Raw genomic sequence first — 24,896 nt, forward strand, 5'->3', positions numbered from 1 at the left:
CTGTGTGCACTATATAAATAATTATTATTAATTCTTATATCCTTAAAAATAATCAAACTGAAAGAGAAAAGTAATATTAATGACTATAATTTTAGAATTTAAATGATAATATATAATCTCTGGTATTAGATGAATGGCGCTTCCAGCCTCCTGTCGTGTGTCAGTGCGGCCGCTAGATGGCAGCAGTGCGGTGTAGTGTGTGCAGGCAGGTGACTGGCGCTCAGGTGGTGGACCGCTGCAGTCTCCCGAGCCGCCACCAAGGGGCGCCCTGTTCCTGCCTGTTCTCACTGCTGGGATTGCGTTTTTTTAGCCGGTTGCTACGTGATCTCTTTCTCAATGAAAAGACGTTTCCAAAGCTGCAATAACAGTGTCATCCCCCGAGCAACAGCAACACGGAGTGACCACACAGAGCAGGGCCGGCAGCACCCAGGGGAGCCCCAATGACATCTCCTCATCCTAGGGGTGACTGCTCCTCCTGCATTGTGGATACCCATGTCTCCTGCTGAGAAGAAGCCTGCAGGGGCACAGCACGGCTCCCCTCCCATGGTGCCGCACAGATACAGGAGCCCAGCATGGAGCACAGGTCCTGCGGTACTGGTGCTGGTCCTGCTATCAGCCCTGCAGCACCCAGTGCAAGGTAAGAGGAGAGCACCCAAGGGTGTATACTGCACCATTCATCCTCCTCACCCCATATATACAGGGTGCAGCCTGCCCATACTTCTGTATACTGCACCATCCATACTCCTGACCTCTTATATACAGGTGAGAAAGCAGTATATACAGGGTGCAGCCTGCTCATACTACTGTATACTGCACCATCCATCCTCCTCACCTCTTATATACAGGGTGCAGCCTGCCCATACTACTGTATACTGCACCATCCATCCTCCTCACCCCATATATACAGGGTGCAGCCTGCTCCTACACACAGGGGGATAGAAAGAATCATCCTATCTATCTGTACCATAAGAATCCAGCATAGTGGGGGTTAACTGGCATAGAGGTGCATGGTGGCACCTGTCACCTATAGGGTATAGACAGTAGTCACCTATGGCTCCATGTGCGGCAGGTGCTACGTGAATGATGTATAGATCTATATAGTTCATACATGGAGGATAAATAAATCTTATAGCTATTCATCCATTCATTTTCCAGATGTGTCTATCTATCTATCTCATATCTATCTATCTATCTCGTATCCTATCTATCTATCTATCTATCTATCTATCTCGTATCTATCGATCTCATATCTATCTATCTATCTCATATCTATCTATCTCATATCTATCTATCTCATATCTATCTATCTATCTATCTATCTCATATCTATCTATCTATCTATCTATCTATCTATCTATCTATCTCATATCTATCTATCTCATATCTATCTATCTCATATCTATTTATCTATCTATCTATCTATCTATCTATCTATCTATCTATCTATCTATCTATCATCTCTCTCTCTCTCTCTATCATGCTCTCTGCCCTGTGCTATGTACACACATTATAGAGTCTTTTGGATCTTTCTTGCTCTATGTATCCGTCTCCTCCGTGTATTCTGTGAATCTGCAGATAATATCCGTGTACCCGGAGGCTCTGGTGTCCCTGTGCTGGGTGAGGATGGATCTCGGCTTCTTCTGTGATTTGTGTAATAGATACATTGTATCTGTATCAGATCAGGATGGTTTTTCTTGGACAGAGATGTTATGTTACCATAGTGTGTATGAGAGTTACTCCTAGTGTCCCCCCTCATCCTCACTGCCCTCTTGCTCTTATGATTTTAGGAAGTTGAGGTATAGGGGAGGGGGTGATATGATAAAGATCTCAGTGCAAAAGAACCCAGTTTTGTGACTTCTGAAGGATTTTCCACCTAAATTTGTGCTAAATTTGACTTTGATTTTATTTAAGTGACCTGCAATACCTTTCATGACCTTAACACAAGGATGGCGCCGTAATTGAAAAAAAAAAAAAATTAAAACCCTTTTCTTCTAATCGCACACATCTTCTATTGGTTGCATTTAAAGGGATGACTAATCACTTTATGTGGACGCACACACTAGGCTCCTGGACATTTGTCAGGACTAATATTATCATGTCCGCTATTGGATGACTCATCGAGGAAAGGTCACTTCTAAGTATCCATTAGTTGTAAAGCACCGACATATTCTGTGGCGCTGTAGAGTGGAACGCACCATCCGGATCCATAGGTGACGGACACTTTATATAGAAGGCTTGTTAATTGTACATTTTGGAGGTTAATATACTGTTCAGGAAGATGCTGTTCTCATTGAGGAGACTTTTTTTTCATGCAATGATTCATGGGAAATAAAGTATGCAAATGAGCTCAAACTGGAGCCACCCATTTGTAGACAATTTCTGTATATCAAAGCCTGTTCACACTGTCCTATGTCTCTGGTATAGATGACTCCGCGTTGTTATATTACATCTGGCTCCCGTTTTTCTCTCGTCTTTGTCACATTTCCCGATGGGCCGGATATTATTGGGCCACCCGTGCCATGGTAGATTCTGTAAAAACACACACACACACAACACTAGACATGGTGGTAGAATTGGGTCAGTATACTTTGTTTATGTGATGTGTGCTCCAGAACCCAAGATTCTTGGGCTTAGTCGTGATGGCTCGGTCATAGCATCTCCACATCGGCAGGTCTTGTAGATTGTTACCAGGACACTGTAGTTTCTACACCATCCATCAACCCTAATTGATAGCCCTTAGTAGCTTCTAAATTAGATTATCTTCTAGTTGTCTAAGGTCTAGTATTGGGTTCAGGCCAGGACCCTCTTGAGGATGCTCTGGTGGACCAGTCATACACTGACTACCTACCAAATTGGTCCAAATTATAAGGGTGATTCATGAATGTTGGGTGGTGAAGACGATCCGACGGAAAAGCCACTGTAGGTCATGGTGCTTAAAAGGTTCCTGCTAGTGTTGGGGCTGATTCATGAATGTTGGGTGGTAAAGACGATCCGACAGAAAAGCCACTGTAGGTCATGGTGCTAAGAAGGTTCCTGCTAGTGTTGGGGCTGATTCATGAATGTTGGGTGGTGAAGACGATCCAACGGAAAAGCCACTGTAGGTCATGGTGCTTAAAAGGTTCCTGCTAGTTTTGGAACACTCCACATTAAGTGCCCATGATGACCACTCTCCGGCTAATGTTGTATTGGCCCAGAGTACCAGAAGATCCTCTGGTAGGCCTAGGTTCTAACCAAAAGAAGGATCTGAGAGGTACAGCTAGAAGGAACTACAAGTACAGCACTGTCCACCATTATCATGGCCTCCTAAAGTAAGCAGTTGAGCATCCTAAAGATGGACAGATGTCTACGAGTCAGCAATATGGGGTAGAGAAGGCACCAGGATGCACCATGAGACGACAAGCCATGTAGGTAGGGTGATGGTTTGGGCCATGTTCTACTGGAGAACCTAAGGTCCTGGCATCATATGGACTTTACCATGATACATACCATCTACCTAAACATTGCAGAACATGACAAGATTTCAAGGTGATGACTTTCCTAATGACACCTACAGTCTTTGTAGACCCTGAAGAGTCCCTGTCTCCTAAGGTTAAAGCTGTTTTATCTCTTAAAGGGGTTGTCTGTCCTCATCTGCATGGGGCTCCAGAAACCTAGGACATGCAATTTCAACAGATTTGCTAATAAAAGTAACACAGCTTCGGGGCAGCAAAGGGGAGCAGGATGAAGAACCACATCCTCCCTCTCCACCACTTGTTGGCACGATTGTCCCCTTTTAGGTCGTATTTCTCGCATTCCTGTGTACCCGCTATTTCCTTTGTTCCTTTTACACATTTGGCATTGGCAACCAAGAGCTTCAAGTTTGGACCCTCAAAATCTCATCTGTAGGCATCTTAAAATCCCCTTTAAATTTGGGAATGTCTCTTCATTGGCAATGATCTAGGAGTCATAGTTCCTTATGGCAGTGAATTCTTAAAGGGTTTTGTGTTGCAGAGCTGGAAGCATTATGTCACAGCATTGACAATGACGGAGCGGCCCGATCCCGGGGTCAAGCACCCGTGTTCATCGGCGAGAGGGAAATATCTTAGCCAGATCCATCAAGCATGTGCTTCTCAGTAGAGATTGCCAAAGGAAGTAAATCAATTGTTTAAAGCTTGTAACCATAGCAACAGTGGACAGCAAATTCTCTCATCGACCGATCCCAAGCACCTTCCCAGACGAGGGAAAGCGGAATCCTATTGTCACCACTCACATACTAAGGGCGGGGGTGACTCAGATTACAGATTAGGTAGAGTTCAGATGAAATTAGAACTGCTAAAAAAAATCTGTCCCCTAGGTCGTTTTATCTGAGTTTTATCTTTAATTTCTGACCCTATGGTTTATTCTGTGCCAATATTGAAACGGTATTCCAGGAATTGGGGGAAACTTTTTGGGGTAAATGTTGTTCTTACCGTGGTATAGCCTTCAGAACCGCTTTGGCTAATCTGTAGTCTCATCTGACCGAGGAGTGGAGACCAGGGTTCCATGACCCTTGACACTTATGGCGAGTTGGAGGTTCTGAAGTTGCAGGTTCTGAAGACGAGTACTGGCGCAATGTGAGGGGTGGCTAAAGATATTATGTTTATTTAGTATCTACCCTGCTTTTGGTTTCCACTTCCCGTGCTTTGCTGGTACTTCTGATCTTCAACACCCACTCCTTAGTTGCTCTGTTCTTTGGCACCTCCAGAAGTTTTAGGGGGTTCCACGAATTTCATGGGTGCTGCCATTTTGAATTCTACTGAGCTTCTTCTCTAGTGCACTCCAAGGGCTGTCCAGTATAGTGTAATGTTAAGAATTCCAGTTCAAGGCAAAAAAAATTGCTTAAATTTTTTTTTTTTTTTTTGTGTAAGAGGATTCTTTAAAATTGTCCAGTCCAATCGTAATCGACTGATGTTATGTAGCATTACTTTACGTGAAGAGATATTACGCCACAGGCGCCGGCATCCATTGTTATGTGAGTACACGGCCGGGTCACCACCATACACCCATGTATAGAGATGTATATATACTTTCTTCCACCCACGACAACTATTGATAATAAACAAAGAGACACAACCACAAACCATCCTGTATATCCTCCATATATCAGTATCGTCCCTTCATCACAGCCAAAGGTCCGAGAACCCTCCTTTATTTCACAAACCAAAGGGACAATTACATGGGACAATGATCTGATTCCCCAGTAAATAATGAGTGAGGGGATCTAACTTTTAGCCAATGACAGGAACATGACCGCCATCTTGAAAACCGCCATATTGGATCAAAGGCAATCTTTTCCAAGGTGGTCATGTAGCAGATCAAAGAAGACCAAAATTGTCTCAGAATTCGATTGGCACAATCAGATCTGTAATATCTCTAGTGGTTCAAAAGTTATCACCACAGAGATTCTCCATAGATTCTTAGGATTTCCATCTTGTCCCACAGTGTATTGAGTCTTGTCATGGATAAACTTAACCCCATGATCAACATCTTCTCTCCTATCCCATGTGTGGCGGCATCCTGACTCTTCTGCGACAGGGGGTCTAATAAACTTTTGGTTAATATTAAAGGGGCTGGCCACTTTACCTCATGTTTTTTGTAATGTGTGTGTAAGTGTGGGGGGCAGGGTATTAGGTAATTTACCAATATACATCTATTTCTTGATATGTAAAGTGAAACCTCCTCCGTCTTTTACCTCATCAGACAGAGATTCCTGTCCATAAAATGGCGGCAGGTGAAAGATGAAACAAACAACAGATAGAGATCACATGACCCTCCACCTGCGGACATTTTATGGACAGGAATCTCTGTCTGATGAGGTAAAAGACAGGAGGCTTCACTTTACATATCAAGAAAGCTGGAGCAGAACTATTAATAGATGTATATTGGTAAATTACCTCATATCCTGCCCCCCCACACACATTACAAAAAAAGCATGAGGTAAAGTGGCCAACCCCTTTAATTAAATCAGTGTCTTCAACCAGCAATATGTATTGGGGCCTTGAACCACACGTCATCCCCACTTTACAAGTCTTCTATCTTCTCTTTCATTCGATCTATGGGGTAATCTGGCAATGCCCTGCGGCGCCCCCAGAGGGGAACCTAAGTATTACATTCTTTTCACAGCTCTTTGGTGTCTATTAGAAATAAGCGGTTGCTCGGCAGCCATTGAGGCAAACTCTTCTTCTGTGTTTATGTGTGGAGGTTGACTGATGACATAGGGGTCATTCTCGTGCTTTGCCTAGGCACAGCCCCCAAACCCATCACATTATGGGGATTTTCATTGACGTGCGACTGATAACAATCTGTTCAGACAAGTTTGTACCTGCAAAGAGGGAAGAAGCCGAGCTTCATGATAATGACATGTTAGTGTCTCCTTATAGGAGAGTCAACACTAAACCTGTACCGCGACATAGCTGAAAGCAGCGGTGGACACAATGACATCAATGGAAGGTGGACATCTACAATGAGTAGTGACAGCCGCGACATGGACAGGGCTTTGTGTTAGTCAGAAGTCATGGAAACCTGAACTAAGTCAATTTGACTAAGATTTTACCTAGGGCCATAAGGTGATATGTATTTACGTTGACCTAAAGGGGCGTTACAGGGTCAAGATATTGATGACCTATTAAAATTAGCTCAATAGGGGATGAGAAGCATTAGGTGACCCATGAGGTGTCCCTTCGCCTTATGAAGAGACCCGTAATATAAGTAATACTTCTAGGGGGCTTGCACTGGGGCCTAGTAGCTTCATTCTACCCCTCGGTCTGACACTAAGCACCCTATGAGTGATACTTCCCAGGCCTGAGACGTAACGTGCATAGGTCATTTGATGCCATTGTAGCGGTTGAGGTGTAATACCAAGCACCACCACTATACAATGACTGGCGCTACGCTTTGTAAGGATGCTGCAACCTGTCTGAATGCTGCGGTCTCTTCATGCAGCTTATATTCAATAGGATCATCATGGAGGTATTCTGAAAGCCATGTAGTCCTTTCTCCCGATCTAGATCACATGCACACTCGGCCAAATTGAGTGTGCACATGCAGTTTGGGATGTTGGATCGATTTTGAGTATTGTTTCCTAACCTTTGCCTCTGCGGCTGCCAGTACAGGTGGAAAGGCTATGAAACACTTCTCTCTACCTAAATTTCCTCAATACGCATCATCAACACGAAATCCGCTGGTTAATTGCAGACAATACATTGTCCTCTTATCAATTAGTCATCCAAGGTCAATCTATTTCTGCTCCTTCTGTAATGGGAATTAAATGGCAGAGACAGATCATTAATCTTGTGCTAATATACGATTGGTCCTTTCCGTCTACTTATCGGAAACCTATGTGGAGGGACAGGGGTGCCCGAAAAACACACAGGGCCACCGTTTAGCGTTAGTAGCCGAAAAAACACAGAACTTAAGAAATACTACACTTTTTCTAGAAACATTTTGTTTTAGATTCCAATAATGCTGTGCAAAACATTGAAAAGCTGCAACTATAGAAGGTGCAGGACCTTTGTGACATCATCTCAAAGGTCCTTAAGGTTATATAGGAGATTTGATCTGAGGTCTGAATTCTGTTTATGATCTGATCTGTTTAGGGGAGTAGGGATATTTTACAAATAATTTGCGTAGGTAAGGTAATCAATATGAGACGGGTGAAGGTTCAACGCCCAGCACCCCAAAATATTTGCTAAACAAATTAGCTGTGTATTGTCATGGAAGCGGAAGTTAAGCTTTCCCTGCCTCACCCCAATCTGTAGCTAGACTGGCTCTCCTGAGGTAGAGAGGTTGGTCTGAGGTAGGGAGAGCTTGACTTCAGCACTGAGCCCCCCCACCTCTGTGTTTTTACACAGCTAATTTGCATATAATTTCAAAGTCGATTTTCTTATTGATGCCAACCCACCGGACCATAAAAGGAAGTGTCCTAACTAAGCTATCGGTCGTGGTTTATTATGTTAATTTCTGCTGTCAGGTTCCCTGTAAATGAATGGTAGTTTATTTGCAGTAACCAGTACTGACCACTATACGGAAATTGAGCTGTGTATTTTTAAGCCGTTGTTGGACTGTCACTTAACCAATATCAAAATGCCTATTCCGTCAAAATAATTTTAGCTTACAAAACCCCTTTAATTGTGACTTCCATTACTTGGGATTTCTTGGCATTGCAACAGATTTTTGCATTGATTCCCAGAACTTTTAAGTTATACATTTGACAAATGGAATTTTCTTACAACAGGAAAAAGGTGACGCCCAGTTGTCAATATATTTACAAATTTCCATGAGCACAATGCAGAGACAAAAGTAAAAAAGGGACTAAAAATCATACAAATATACCAAAATGGACTAAAGGACCAACAATTTCTCTTTAATAATCTTTATTTAATAATAATCTTTATTTATATAGCGCCATCATATTCTTTAAAGGGAACCTGTCAGTAGTTTTGGTGCAGTATACCAAATCCCCTTCATCCCCAGAGAGTCTCAATTGACACTGCCATTACAGTGACCCCCTACATAACCAGTAGAGTGCCCTCCCCCAAAAACACCTTTAATTTCCCCCCTATAGGACCAGTGTATTATGACCGACCATAGGTATAGACAGAAGTTGTGGTATCAGACGCCATTGTGTGAGGACTGAATTGTGTAATTCATTCATACAATACATGTGAATGTGAAAAGCCGAGGGCGGCCATATAGAATTACATAGGAGCGGAGTCATTCGAAAATGTGATCTTTATCGTGTGGCTACAGAGCGTCCGAGGGCGCAGGATTCCTACAAGTGTCATTGTCTATAATGAATACTTTAACCAAATCCGCGTAGGGCAGTCGTACACAAGGATTAGGCAGGATTGTAGCCTCGCACTGGATACTTTCTCACATCAATTACTTCTGTTGCTCACTTAAAGGCGTCATTCATAGTGTGAATATGTGCACCGCAGTCAAATAGAGGATTGCAGGACATTGCAGAAATCAGGGAAATGTTTACGCTGTCCATTATAACTTTACACCTACTGTGAGAAGTCTCAGAATGGGTCCTCCTGCCATGTTCAGAGCTTGTGAACAACACCCATGGCTGGGAAATGCCGGGTATTCCTATGTAAGGTGTGGTTTGAGTGATGGACGGCTGAACCAATTAGCTGCTGGGCCGATATCCAGGAACCCCACATATACCCTCTCCTCATTTCAATCTGATGCTGGATATACTGGTCTCATGACACTTGTTGTTCTACCTCCTTAATTGTGCTACTTTGTATTCTGACCCTTGCTACATTTTTGACCTCATGATTCTGTACCTCAGCGCTATCTTGGTTTTGACATGGTTATCCCGACTTTACTTTTGCCTATCTATCTTTCTGTCTATCTCTCTGATTGCTTGTCATCTTTTCTGAGCACATTATAAGAGTAGGGACTGTCATCCAGTTGTCACCTATTGGTTAGCACAATGTGGGCAAGTAGGCAGCGACAGGGGTGATGGGTTTGCCTCTTACTCTATCATGACAGAATACAGACAACTGTATTCGGTTATGGAGGCCATGGATGCTGTGGGTAACCAGGGGCAGAGTCTAGTTCAGATAGTTCAGAGCCTGATTGACTGTACAGCTGCCGGAATAACGGCTTTGTTGATTTTTTCCACTGCTTTGGAGCTATTGTATGAGGGACCACATGCACCTTTAATTGTGTCTGTCTTACTATCTAGATATCTGTTTCTGTTAATTTGTCATCTGTACTGAGCAAATGCTCAGAGTAGAGACTGTCGCCGAGTTGTCACCTGCGGGTTAGAACATTGTGGGCAGGAAAAGGGGTTGTGGGTAAGCTCATGGCCTTCACCTCTTTCACTGTCGTGACAACTACTCTTAGTTGGTTTACTATGCTTCAGAATTGTCATATAATACCAGAGAGTCCCCATGTATAGAGGAAGAGGGTCCTCATAACTAGTACCAGAGAGTCCCCATGTATAGAGGAAGAGTGTCCTCATAACTAGTACCAGAGAGTCCCCATGTATAGAGGAAGAGTGTCCTCATAACTAGTACCAGAGAGTCCACATGTATAGAGGAAGAGGGTCCTCATAACTAGTACCAGAGAGTCCACATGTATAGAGGAAGAGGGTCCTCATAACTAGTACCAGAGAGTCCCCATGTATAGAGGAAGAGTGTCCTCATAACTAGTACCAGAGAGTCCCCATGTATAGAGGAAGAGTGTCCTCATAACTAGTACCAGAGAGTCCACATGTATAGAGGAAGAGGGTCCTCATAACTAGTACCAGAGAGTCCCCATATATAGAGGAGGAGGGTCCTCATAACTAGTACCAGAGAGTCCCCATATATAGAGGAGGAGGGTCCTCATAACTAGTTCCAGAGTCCCCATGTATAGAGGAAGAGTGTCCTCATAACTAGTACCAGAGAGTCCCCATGTATAGAGGAAGAGTGTCCTCATAACTAGTACCAGAGAGTCCCCATGTATAGAGGAAGAGTGTCCTCATAACTAGTACCAGAGAGTCCCCATGTATAGAGGAAGAGTGTCCTCATAACTAGTACCAGAGAGTCCACATGTATAGAGGAAGAGGGTCCTCATAACTAGTACCAGAGAGTCCCCATATATAGAGGAGGAGGGTCCTCATAACTGGTACCAGAGAGTCCCCATGTATAGAGGAAGAGGATCATCATAACTATAACCAGAGAGTCCCCATGTATAGAGGAAGAGGGTCCTCATAACTAGTGCCAGAGAGTCCCCATGTATAGAGGAAGAGTGTCCTCATAACTAGTACCAGAGAGTCCCCATGTATAGAGGAAGAGGGTCCTCATAACTAGTACCAGAGAGTCCCCATGTATAGAGGAAGAGTGTCCTCATAACTAGTACCTGAGAGTCCCCATGTATAGAGGAAGAGGGTCCTCATAACTAGAACCAGAGAGTCCCCATGTATAGAGGAAGAATGTCCCTATAACTAGTACCAGAGAGTCCCCATGTATAGAGGAAGAGAGTCCTCATAACTAGTACTAGAGAGTCCCCATGTATAGAGGAAGAGGGTCCTCATAACTAGTACCAGAGAGTCCCCATGTATAGAGGAAGAGGGAGCTCATAACTAGTACCAGAGAGTCCCCATTTATAGAGGAAGAGGGTCCTCATAACTAGTACCAGAGAGTCCCCATGTATAGAGGAAGAGGGTCCTCATAACTAGTACCAGAGAGTCCCCATGTATAGAGGAAGAGGGTCCTCATAACTAGTACCAGAGAGTCCCCATGTATAGAGGAAGAGGGTCCTCATAACTAGAACCAGAGAGTCCCCATGTATAGAGGAAGAGGGTTCTCATAACTAGTACCAGAGAGTCCCCATGTATAGAGGAAGAGGGTCCTCATAACTAGTACCAGAGAGTCCCCATGTATAGAGGAAGAGGGTCCTCATAACTAGTACCAGAGAGTCCACATGTATAGAGGAAGAGGGTCCTCATAACTAATACCAGAGAGTCCCCATGTATAGAGGAAGAGGGTCCTCATAACTAGTACCAGAGAGTCCCCATATATAGAGGAGGAGGGTCCTCATAACTAGTACCAGAGAGTCCACATGTATAGAGGAACAGGGTCCTCATAACTAGTACCAGAGAGTCCCCATGTATAGTGGAGGAGTGTCCTCATAACTAGAACCAGAGAGTCCCCATGTATAGAGGAAGAGGGTCCTCATAACGAGTACCAGAGAGTCCCCATATATAGAGGAGGAGGGTCCTCATAACTAGTACCAGAGAGTCCACATGTATAGAGGAACAGGGTCCTCATAACTAGTACCAGAGAGTCCACATGTATAGAGGAGGAGTGTCCTCATAACTAGAACCAGAGAGTCCCCATGTATAGAGGAAGAGGGTCCTCATAACTAGTACCAGAGAGTCCCCATGTATAGAGGAAGAGTGTCCTCATAACTAGTACCAGAGAGTCCCCATGTATAGAGGAAGAGTGTCCCTATAACTAGTACCAGAGAGTCCCCATGTATAGAGGAAGAGGGTCCTCATAACTAGTACCAGAGAGTCCCCATGTATAGAGGAGGAGTGTCCTCATAACTAGAACCAGAGAGTCCACATGTATAGAGGAAGAGGGTCCTCATAACTAGTACCAGAGAGTCCCCATGTATAGAGGAAAAGGGTCCTCATAACGAGTACCAGAGAGTCCCCATGTATAGAGGAAGAGGGTCCTCATAACTAGTACCAGAGGGCCCCCATGTATAGAGGAAGAATGTCCCTATAACTAGTACCAGAGAGTCCCCATGTATAGAGGAGGAGGGTCCTCATAACTAGTACCAGAGAGTCCCCATGTATAGAGGAAGAGGGTCCTCATAACTAGAACCAGAGAGTCCCCATGTATAGAGGAAGAGGGTTCTCATAACTAGTACCAGAGAGTCCCCATGTATAGAGGAAGAGGGTCCTCATAACGAGTACCAGAGAGTCCCCATGTATAGAGGAAGAGGGTCCTCATAACTAGTACCAGAGGGCCCCCATGTATAGAGGAAGAGGGTCCTCATAACTAGTACCAGAGAGTCCCCATGTATAGAGGAGGAGTGTCCTCATAACTAGAACCAGAGAGTCCCCATGTATAGAGGAAGAGTGTCCTCATAACTAGTACCAGAGAGTCCCCATGTATAGAGGAAGAGGGTCCTCACAACTAGTACTAGAGAGTCCCCATGTATAGAGGAAGAGGGAGCTCATAACTATTACCAGAGAGTCCACGTGTATAGAGGAAGAGGGTCCTCATAACTAGAACCAGAGAGTCCACGTGTATAGAGGAAGAGGGTCCTCATAACTAGAACCAGAGAGTCCACGTGTATAGAGGAAGAGGGTCCTCATAACTAGAACCAGAGAGTCCACATGTATAGAGGAAGAGGGTCCTCATAACTAGTACCAGAGGGCCCCCATGTATAGAGGAAGAATGTCCCTATAACTAGTACCAGAGAGTCCCCATGTATAGAGGAAGAGGGTCCTCATAACTAGTACCAGAGAGTCCCCATGTATAGAGGAAGAGTGTCCTCATAACTAGTACCAGAGAGTCCCCATGTATAGAGGAAGAGTGTCCTCATAACTAGTACCAGAGAGTCCACATGTATAGAGGAAGAGGGTCCTCATAACTAGTACCAGAGAGTCCCCATATATAGAGGAGGAGGGTCCTCATAACTGGTACCAGAGAGTCCCCATGTATAGAGGAAGAGTGTCCTCATAACTGGTACCTGAGAGTCCCCATGTATAGAGGAAGAATGTCCCTATAACTAGTACCAGAGAGTCCCCATGTATAGAGGAAGAGGGTCCTCATAACTAGTACCAGAGAGTCCCCATGTATAGAGGAAGAGTGTCCTCATAACTAGTACCTGAGAGTCCCCATGTATAGAGGAAGAGGGTCCTCATAACTAGAACCAGAGAGTCCCCATGTATAGAGGAAGAATGTCCCTATAACTAGTACCAGAGAGTCCCCATGTATAGAGGAAGAGGGTCCTCATAACTAGTACCAGAGAGTCCCCATGTATAGAGGAAGAGGGAGCTCATAACTAGTACCAGAGAGTCCCCATTTATAGAGGAAGAGGGTCCTCATAACTAGTACCAGAGAGTCCCCATGTATAGAGGAAGAGGGTCCTCATAACTAGTACCAGAGAGTCCCCATGTATAGAGGAAGAGGGAGCTCATAACTAGTACCAGAGAGTCCCCATGTATAGAGGAAGAGGGTCCTCATAACTAGAACCAGAGAGTCCCATGTATAGAGGAAGAGGGTTCTCATAACCAGTACCAGAGAGTCCCCATGTATAGAGGAAGAGGGTCCTCATAACTAGTACCAGAGAGTCCCCATGTATAGAGGAAGAGGGTCCTCATAACTAGTACCAGAGAGTCCACATGTATAGAGGAAGAGGGTCCTCATAACTAATACCAGAGAGTCCCCATGTATAGAGGAAGAGGGTCCTCATAACTAGTACCAGAGAGTCCCCATGTATAGAGGAGGGTCCTCATAACTAGTACCAGAGAGTCCACATGTATAGAGGAACAGGGTCCTCATAACTAGTACCAGAGAGTCCCCATGTATAGAGGAGGAGTGTCCTCATAACTAGAACCAGAGAGTCCCCATGTATAGAGGAAGAGGGTCCTCATAACGAGTACCAGAGAGTCCCCATATATAGAGGAGGAGGGTCCTCATAACTAGTACCAGAGAGTCCACATGTATAGAGGAACAGGGTCCTCATAACTAGTACCAGAGAGTCCCCATGTATAGAGGAAGAGTGTCCTCATAACTAGAACCAGAGAGTCCCCATGTATAGAGGAAGAGGGTCCTCATAACTAGTACCAGAGAGTCCCCATGTATAGAGGAAGAGGGTCCTCATAACTAGTACCAGAGAGTCCCCATGTATAGAGGAAGAGTGTCCCTATAACTAGTACCAGAGAGTCCCCATGTATAGAGGAAGAGTGTCCCTGTAACTAGTACCAGAGAGTCCCCATGTATAGAGGAAGAGGGTCCTCATAACTAGTACCAGAGAGTCCCCATGTATAGAGGAGGAGTGTCCTCATAACTAGAACCAGAGAGTCCACATGTATAGAGGAAGAGGGTCCTCATAACTAGTACCAGAGAGTCCCCATGTATAGAGGAAGAGGGTCCTCATAACGAGTACCAGAGAGTCCCCATGTATAGAGGAAGAGGGTCCTCATAACTAGTACCAGAGGGCCCCCATGTATAGAGGAAGAATGTCCCTATAACTAGTACCAGAGAGTCCCCATGTATAGAGGAAGAATGTCCCTATAACTAGTACCAGAGAGTCCCCATGTATAGAGGAAGAGTGTCCCTGTAACTAGTACCAGAGAGTCCCCATGTATAGAGGAAGAGGGTCCTCATAACTAGTACCAGAGAGTCCCCATGTATAGAGGAGGAGTGTCCTCATAACTAGAACCAGAGAGTCCACATGTATAGAGGAAGAGGGTCCTCATAACTAGTACCAGAGAGTCCCCATGTATAGAGGAAGAGGGTCCTCATAACGAGTACCAGAGAGTCCCCATGTATAGAGGAAGAGGGTCCTCATAACTAGTACCAGAGGGCCCCTATGTATAGAGGAAGAATGTCCCTATAACTAGTACCAGAGAGTCCCCATGTATAGAGGAAGAATGTCCCTATAACTAGTACCAGAGAGTCCCCATGTATAGAGGAAGAGGGTCCTCATAACTAGTACCAGAGAGTCCCCATGTATAGAGGAAGAGGGTCCTCATAACTAGTACCAGAGAGTCCCCATGTATAGAGGAAGAGGGTCCTCACAACTAGTACTAGAGAGTCCCCATGTATAGAGGAAGAGGGAGCTCATAACTAGAACCAGAGAGTCCACATGTATAGAGGAAGAGGGTCCTCATAACTAGTACTAGAGAGTCCCCATGTATAGAGGAAGAGTGTCCTCACAACTAGTACTAGAGAGTCCCCATGTATAGAGGAAGAGGGTCCTCATAACAAGTACCAGAGAGTCCCCATGTATAGAGGAAGAGGGTCCTCATAACGAGTACCAGAGAGTCCCCATGTATAGAGGAAGAGGGTCCTCATAACTAGTACCAGAGGGCCCCCATGTATAGAGGAAGAGTGTCCCTATAACTAGTACCAGAGAGTCCCCATGTATAGAGGAAGAATGTCCCTATAACTAGTACCAGAGAGTCCCCATGTATAGAGGAAGAGGGTCCTCATAACTAGTACCAGAGAGTCCCCATGTATAGAGGAAGAGGGTCCTCATAACTAGTACCAGAGAGTCCCCATGTATAGAGGAAGAGGGTCCTCATAACTAGTACCAGAGAGTCCCCATGTATAGAGGAGGAGTGTCCTCATAACTAGAACCAGAGAGTCCCCATGTATAGAGGAAGAGTGTCCTCATAACTAGTACCAGAGAGTCCCCATGTATAGAGGAAGAGGGTCCTCACAACTAGTACTAGAGAGTCCCCATGTATAGAGGAAGAGGGTCCTCATAACTATTACCAGAGAGTCCACGTGTATAGAGGAAGAGGGTCCTCATAACTAGAACCAGAGAGTCCACGTGTATAGAGGAAGAGGGTCCTCATAACTAGAACCAGAGAGTCCACGTGTATAGAGGAAGAGGGTCCTCATAACTAGAACCAGAGAGTCCCCATGTATAGAGGAAGAGGGTCCTCATAACTTGTACCAGAGAGTCCCCATGTATAGAGGAAGAGTGTCCCTATAACTAGTACCAGAGAGTCCCCATGTATAGAGGAAGAGGGTCCTCATAACTAGTACCAGAGAGTCCCCATGTATAGAGGAAGAGGGTCCTCATAACTAGAACCAGAGAGTCCACATGTATAGAGGAAGAGGGTCCTCATAACTAGTACCAGAGAGTCCCCATGTATAGAGGAAGAGGGTCCTCATAAATGAAACAAGAGTGTCCTTAGTACTAGGACGTCCCACTGGACTCTAAAAAGAGTCCTGTACCAGAGGAGCCCCATAATCAATGTTAGGTTATCCCATAAAAAATATTTCTTATCCAAAAGAACACAAAACACTGTGCAGAGAGAAGAAAATAATATAATAATAATTTTTAATTCTTCAAGTTACAGCAAAAACTGAAGGGACAAACAGTGGGACACACATTTGGGGTCATTTACTAAGGGCCCGATTCGCGGTTTCCCGACGTGTTACCCGAATATTTCCGATTTGCGCCGATTTTCCCTGTATTGCCCCGGGATTTTGGCGCATGCGATCGGATTGTGGCGCATCGGCCCTGGCATGCACGCAACGGAATGGGGGGGGCGTGGCCAAACAAAAACCCGATGGATTCGGAAAAAACGCCGCATTTAAAAAAAAAGAAAAGTGTCGCGGAGCTTGCACTTACCTTCACTAGGAATAGGCCGGTGAACTTGAGTGCGTTCCGATGCTCTTCAGCGCAGAAGCGCCAGCTGGTGGACGTCGGAGGAACTACCTTAATGAATCCCGGCCGGACCCGAATCCACCGCAGAGAACGCACCGCTGGATCGCGAATCTGCCGGGTAAGTAAATCTGACCCAATGGGGCACATTTACTTACCCGGTCCATTCGCGTTCCAGCGGCGGCTTCTCTGACGAGCGTTCGGGTCTTCCGGCGATTCATGAAGGTCCTGCGCCCGATGTCCACCAGGTGGCGCTGCTGTGCCGAGGTCCGCCGAGATGCCCCGGAGTTCATCGTCTTCATCGTGGTGCATGTGAGTATGGCCCGTGCGACCAATTTTTTTTTTTTTTAAATGCGGCGTTTTTTCCGAATCCGTCGGGTTACCGTTCGGCCACGCCCCCCCCCCCCCATTTCTGTCGCGTGCATGCCAGCGCCGATGCGGCACAATCCGATTGCGTGCGCCAAAATCCCGGGGCAATTCAGGGAAAATCGGCGCACATCGGAAATATTCGGGTAACACATCGGGAAAACGCGAATCGGGCCCTTAGTAAATGACCCCCAATGTGTAAGATTGAACATTCTGCACAATAAACTGGGGCGTAATAATCCGAAAAAATTAAGATTATTTATCATGTATCCCAGACAAACCAAAAAAGGCAAAAATAAGGCACAATTTTAAAAAAATCTGCAGTAATCAGTATATTTCCCCCAAATCGCACCAAATAAAATTACAATTTCTCCAATTACAACCCAACCAAAAGTGATCTGGTCTTCCTGGTTAATAAGGGATTAAAAGCTTCCTATCACTGTGTGCATTCAGCTCTGAGTTTAGTAGTAAAGATACGGCAGTATTACATGGTATTACATGGTAAGAGCCCAGCGTCCGCCCCTGTAGGGGTGAGAGGGATGTCCCCCCGTGTGCTGCCGGACCCCCTTCCTCTGTACCGCACTGCAGTGGGGTCACATAACACCCGGCATTGTGATTGGTAATGGAGCCGCCCCGGGGGACAGCGGGAATGTGCTGCACAGGGAATCTCTTCCCATGATGGCACAATCTCTGGAACAATCAGGCTTCACATCCTCACAATGTCCCTGCAGGATGCGCCATCATACACAACACACATAACCACATATCCCATCCCCCGAATCCCAGGAAGAGAGAATTTACTGGATTTACTCCTGGATCTTATCACATATCTTATATTTATCTTGTGGGGAGGAAATTGCAGACTCGGCAGAAACCTTATGAGAAAATCTTGATTCTTGGTCCCTCTTTATAAGCAGCTGTAGATGTATATAAGAATATGTGCAGGTGTAAGCGCTGCGTGTACTTACCTCCTTACACCATTGGGTCATTTTCCTACCATCTGATTGATACACTTCAATTCTGTGTTCTACAATACTGCTTATATTTAAAGGGAACCTGTCACCAGGTTTTACCCCAGTAAACTACAGTCCCCCTCAGGTCGGGAATGAATTCCCTCTTTTATGACAAATCTTAACCAGTTACCTATAACAAAAAAAAATCTTGTTAAAAGCCATAAAAATGTTCAGAAGAGTCATCTTTTTGCCTGAGATGAGTCACTTTGTGAAGCTGCACTTTATACACTGCTACATTTGGTTGTAATAGACTGTGGAGACAGAGTCCGTGACTTTTTTTTTAATAAAATGATAGAAATTATCAAATTTTGTCATACTGCTCAACTCTAAGGGTGAAGACACACAGTGTGTTTTCAGATCGTAAAAAACGCATGCGTTTTTAAAAACGCATGCGTTTTTTGAAAACGCATCCATTTTTGTCCGTTTTTAATTGCGCAAATTCGGAAAACCGGACAAAAACGCACGCGTTTTTTAAAAACTGATTATTTTTTTACGATCTGAAAACGCACTTAGTAAAAACGGCCCAAAAACGCCATGTGTGTCTTTACCCTTAGGGGTTACACCAGTCACCAGCTCCCTAGATGCACCAACGGCCACAATACAGCACACAATACCACCCCAGAAATGATAAATGCCACAGTATAGCCATAAATACCACCCAGAAACCAAATACTACATTCAGAGCAGACATTAATAGTGCAGACCCCAAAACAGATCAATTATAATAATGGAGAGACCCCCAGAGTAGACAATATTAATACAAGCATACAAATAAAACTGGAGACCCCCACAGCATAAAACTACTATAACTGAAATACCTCAGAACATAACACTACTAATACTAGAGAGTCTATATCAGATTAATACTGGAGACCCCAGAGCATAATACTACTAATACTGGAGACCCCAGAGCAGACAAAAAAAACCATACGACACTGCAGCTTCTTTTCTCCCCCATGCGCTGCTCTGCTCTGTGTCCCTGGTTGTATGCGGCCGCAACAGGAGCAGAGCTGTGCCAGGAGCAGGAGAGGACCTGGGAGCTGACAGCTGCACTCATCGCTGCCCAACTTCCTGCACCAATGATCTGCCATCAGTTATGAAAGTGCTCAATGGACTGTGACTGCCAGCAGGGTGCGGACCACAACTCATGGCTTGACATTCCCCATGTGGCTGACGAACATGATTTGTACATCCTTTTCAAGGCTTTTAGTTGAGATGAATGTGGCTGCACTTTATGTACATGCTCAGGAGTGAAGCTCCTCTGCTTCAGATCAGAGAAATAAGGCATTGGGATGGAATTCTGCAATTTATCTCAGCACTATTAGATTGGCCAGGAAAACCGGACTGTGGAGTCAAAGTTAGGAAATTTGAGGAGTCAGACTTTTACCAGGTTTGGCTTACCATCTCCACAGCCCTGAGTTCTACAGTACCAAGAAACATGATGTCATATTAAAGATAAGAATTTTGTCTTTCAGATCGTATCAGGCTTGTGGTTCTATGAGCTACAGGGATATAGGCAATTAAAGAAAAATGTGTGAATTGGATCTGTAGCTCACGTCTCCAACTATGTCTTAAACTGCCTCCAGTTCTGTAGTTCACAAGCATAATGCAGTTATAAAGATGGAATTCTTGTCTTTAATATGACACCAGAATCATATAAGATAGGGGTATCTGAATGGATTCTCCAGCTCCAGCCTCTAAAAGTAACTCATCTCAGGTAAAAAAGTGACTCTTCTCTGCTCATTGGCATATGACTTTAGAGGAGATTTTTTTTTTTGTAGAGGTAAACAAGCCATAAAAGAGGGGATTTTATAAAAGATATTACATATGCTTCCTAAGGGGGGGCTAATAGTTTAGTGATAGTTTAGCTAATAGTGTTAGTAGTGCAGGACATGCACAGTTCAGATATGTCCTTCCTTACCTTTGCTCTTGGCTGGACAAGTCACGAGATGATCATCTCCACCGCAATAAAATCAAGTGTTGAAACACCTACTAATCTACCAATCATCCTCAACGGCTTTAAGAATTGTTCTCTATACTCTCTTTGCTTATTCATTAAAACCTGCAGCTGCATCCCCCTCCTCCCCCTCACTACTATTTAGACCAGATTGAAAGTCTATAGACCATGAAGATTCCTCATACTTCCTTGCTACCCCATGTTTCATGTGACGGTCACACAAAATGGACCGCAAAGTTGACAGGGCTTGGAAGATTTACATAGAATGGACAAAAATTTGCCTGGGATGGGCCCTAAAATTGTCCCGTGGACTGAAATTGTTGGGAGGTGTTGATTCCCTACACATGCCCTCTTTGAAGTGGTGAACATAAACCCCCTAATGACTGATATATACTGTGTATATGGTGCCAATATTTAAAAAGGGCTCTAAAACTTTGCCATGTAATTACAGGCCTGTAAGTCTTTTGTTGAGAAGGACCTGGGTGACTAGTGGTTCATAGATTAAATAACAGCATGCAATGTCAATCAGCTGCCTCTAAAGCCAGTAGGATCTTGTCCTGTATCAGCACTGGTCTGGACTCTCGTGATAGGGATGTAATATTACCACTATACAAGGCATTGGTTCGGCCGCACCTGGAATATGCTGTCCAGTTCTGGGCTCTGGTCCATAAAGGGGAAGCCCTGGAGCTGGAGAGGGTTCAACGTAGAGCCACAAAAATGATAAGGGGTATGGAGGGTCTCCGTTATAAGGAAAGATTAAAAGAACTTGATTTATTTAGTCTGGAAAAGAGACGACTAAGAGGGCATATGAATGGTCCATACAAAAAATATGGTGGTAAGTTGTTCCAGGTTAAATGAAATCAAAAGACGAGGGGGCACTGTCTCTGCCTGGAGAAAACAAGGTTTAATCTAAGAGAACTGTCAATCTGTAGAATAGCCGAGCTCAGGCGCTGGTCACTGCAGGGACAGCAGAGAGCTTCAAGAAGGGTCTAGATGCCTTTTTACACCTAAATAACCTTGATGGTTGTGTTATATAGAATTGTTTCCCCTAAATCCCTCCCCCCCTTCTTGCTGCAGGTGGTGCAGTCTGAGGTAGGAGGCTCCACTCGCCTCATGGCTGGTGCCCCCCTGCCTGTTCACAAGTGTATGGCTAGCTTTTCATCGATGTCTTACCTCAACATGTGCTTTTTCTCTTTGCGTTCACTCAAACAATACAGAATGCAGAGCGAACGCACCTTCCGTATCCCTTGTAACCATGGCGACCCTTCCGTGAATGCTGAATATATTACAGAAAGACAAATAACATGAGGTAGTCGTGAAACGGGGGAGAAAGTTTGAGAAAACGTCCCTAACAGGTTGAAGTTCCTCGGCATAGAGATATCACAGCTCGAGGTGTTATTGTGAAGGGTTGGGGACGTGTTACACATTGCGTAAGCGCAGTTTATAAAAAAGTCGCGTCTACGAAAATACAGAAATAACCCAGGAACTAAGGAACATACAGAAGGAGAAAACATCTCAGGCGATAGAATCGGATTTTATTTCTATATTTCTGAGTTATGGAAACCAAAAAGACTTGGGTGAAGACGTATCATTGAGAGAAGCTGCTCCTCCTCTTTTTTTCACTCCACTTTCAGATGCCATTGGATATCGGAAATGGCATCTGAAAAACTGAACGTGTGAATGCACCCCAAAGCCTTGTCCTATTTTCATCCAAATTCTACCCCTTGTGATATAATTTATGCCCTCACCACATCTTGCACATGTGTAGAAGGTCTGCGCATGCGCGGTGAAGCATTTCCTGATGGAACGGCGCATGTGCTTGTGTGAAAAGCCAAACCTTGTGCGTATAAAGCTGTTTTGGGGGTCCTCTAGGCTTCTACCCCTTGTGATATCATTTCTGCCCTTACCACATCTTGCACATGTGTGGAAGGTCTGTGCATGCGCGGTGAAGCATTTCCTGATAGAACGGCGCATGTGCTTTTGTGAAAAGCCAAATCTTGTGCCTTTGAAGCTGGTTGGGGGGTCATCTAGGCTTATTCCACAAGGCAGTGCTCCGACATGTCTACAGAAGCATAAGATTTGGTTGCGTAAACAGGAACATGCGCCAAACCTTGCCATGCATGTACTCTAGAAGGTAGAAGAGAATGGATCAATTGCATAAAAGTGATTTTTCTTTAAATCAAAATAATGAACAAATGTACACACGTGAACTGGGGCTGGATTCATGCTGTAGTACTGAAGAGATCTAGCCCCCTCAGTCACACCAGGATGTCCAAGTCTGTATGCGCATGCGTTATTTGATGACTGAGGGGCTGGATCTCTTTAGTACAGCAGCATGAATCCAATCCCCCTGATGGCATTGAGTAACAATGTCCTGACTCTCGAGAGGGGGAGACCCTGGTCAATGATATAAAAACCTTATAGAATGTTAATAATCTTTATTTATATAGCGCCATCATATTCCGTAGCGCTTTACAATGAATAATATAGCCTTTAGGACCTAGTATAGCAGTGTTATTGGAGTTCAGATCTCTTCACATTTTAGACTTAAAGGAAGAAGTTTTACACATAATAATTTTTTTCTTTCCACTTTCCGTGACATTTTAATGTCAGATTTGTGCGTTGCCTCCACAGTCAGAAGAAAATGACCCAGCGGAGCCGTCAGCTGTGTTTACCAGCAGACAGCCCTATCATTATGTGGTCCAAAATGTGTCTATAAAAAGCTTGACTTTCCTGCTGCAGTTTTGTCGTCTTCACCAGCCACTTATACACGGCAGAAAAACAATTCTCCTGTATGTGCGTTTTATAAAAACTTTGAGTAAATTAAATACCAGTGAACAAAATAGTTTATATTTCTTACCTGGAAACAGTCAAAATGCAGGAAAAGTGCAACTAAAATGGTCCTTAAAGGAATTGTCCATTTGCAACGAGAATAGAAGTGACCACAGTATAGGAGCTAACATCACTGGGATCCTATGATCCAAGGGGGTCCCATTACTGAGACCCCCAACAAAGTTAGCCCCTACATCAGTAGAACAAGTGAAAACAAGAAAGTTTGTAATATACATTGGGTACAGAAAGTAATCAGATACCTTAAAATTTTTCACTCTTTGATTCATTTCAGCCAATCGGTAAGATCAAAAAAGTTATTTTTTTTGCTCATTAATGTGCTCTCTCATAATGTGCATCCTGAGAGATAAAAACCAGAAATGTAGATATTTTCGCTAATTTATTAAACAAGAAAAACTAAAATATCACATGGTCTCAAGTATTCAGATCCTTTGCATATTTAATACATTTCACATGTGCTGTTCATTTCCTTCTGATCCTCCTTGAGAGGGTTCTACTCCTTCATTGGAATTGATTAGGAAAGGCACACACCTGTCTATATAAGACCTCACAGCTCACAGTGCATGTCAGAGCACATGCGAATCATGAGGTCTAAGGAATTGCCCAAGGAGCTCAGTGACAGAATTGTGGCAAGGCAGAGATCTGGCCAAGGTTACAAAAGAATTTCTGCAGCATCCAAAGATTCCTAAGAGCACAGTGGCCTCCATAATCCTTAAATGCCAGAAGTTTGGGACGATCACAACTCTTCCTCGATCTGGCCATACAGCCAAACTAAGCAATTGTGGGAGAAAAGCCTTGGTGAGAGTGGTAAAGAAGAACCCCAAGATCTCTGTAGCTGAGAGATGCAGTAGGGAGATGGGAGTCACCTATCACTGCAGCCTCCAGCAGTCGTGGCTTTATGGCGGAGCTTGAAAGCCTCTCCTCAGACATATGAAAGCCGCATACTGCTGGTGCACTCTGTCGGGGCAGTGCAGGGGGCGCCAGATTCATTCAGAACGTGCGCCAGAAATCCTGAATCTGGCGCCCCCTGCATTATACACAGGACACTGCACATAGTACAGACCACACTGTAATGTGCCCAATTCTTTTTAAGTGGCAGGTCCTGCTTTATAGCAGGTGACTGCACTCCTGATGCTACCCTGATCTTACTGCAGGCGGTGCTGCCTGAGGCAAGAGGCTCGACTTACCTTATGGATGGTGCAACCCTGGCACATGCACATAGCCTAAAACTTGAAGACCCAATGGCTATCCTGATACCAAGCAGACACTATTATGTATAATATGGATGCTTTTTTTTTGGCAATTCCACGTCTGGTAACTGAGGAGGCTCCAAATTGGAGCATTTCATAATCGGATATTGACGGAAGGTGAATTAGTCAGTGACTAAGCCCCTGCTTTACATATCATTATCACCGTTCTATTCAGGCGAAGGCTTTCAAAGTTGCACTGGAAAAAAGGGAAGACTTATGTAAAAACAGAAGATATGCACATCTATAGTCTTATGGAGGAAAGGTCCTGATCCGTATTATCCCTACAGAATACAGGAATGGGGGCTAGGAGAAAATAATAGGGCATGGGAACATAGAAGAGAAGAAATAAATGGCTTTAAGAAAACACCCCTTTAAGAAGTGTACACCTCTTTCTAAATTATTTTGGTTCTCATTGGGCTTTTGAAGCCCCACCAGACACAAAAAGTTTTCAGAAAAGTATGTGGGAAGGGGGGAGATCAGATTTGACACAACATTTTGGTGTACAAACAGTCGTACACTAATATTTTGAGACAGAAATTGCTACAAAATGTCCAATAAATTCCCTCCGATCAACGTTTTTGGAAA

At 44.3% G+C, this 24,896-nt stretch overlaps 1 protein-coding gene across 4 annotated transcripts in view; it reads left to right on the forward strand.

Moving 5' to 3' along the window:
* The first annotated feature begins 288 nt into the window (after nucleotides 1–288).
* KIAA1549L (KIAA1549 like) overlaps nucleotides 289–24,896 on the forward strand; it is a 97,150-nt gene continuing 72,542 nt past the window's right edge. For all 4 annotated transcript variants that reach the window (XM_072118625.1, XM_072118628.1, XM_072118626.1 and 1 more), the window contains exon 1: nucleotides 289–637. In XM_072118625.1, the coding sequence (XP_071974726.1) occupies nucleotides 493–637 (145 nt within the window). In that variant the 5' untranslated portion in view covers nucleotides 289–492. The remainder of the gene's footprint in view (nucleotides 638–24,896) is intronic.

The sequence above is a fragment of the Engystomops pustulosus genome, chromosome 7 (genome assembly GCF_040894005.1).
Source record: "Engystomops pustulosus chromosome 7, aEngPut4.maternal, whole genome shotgun sequence".
Taxonomy (NCBI): domain Eukaryota; kingdom Metazoa; phylum Chordata; class Amphibia; order Anura; family Leptodactylidae; genus Engystomops; species Engystomops pustulosus.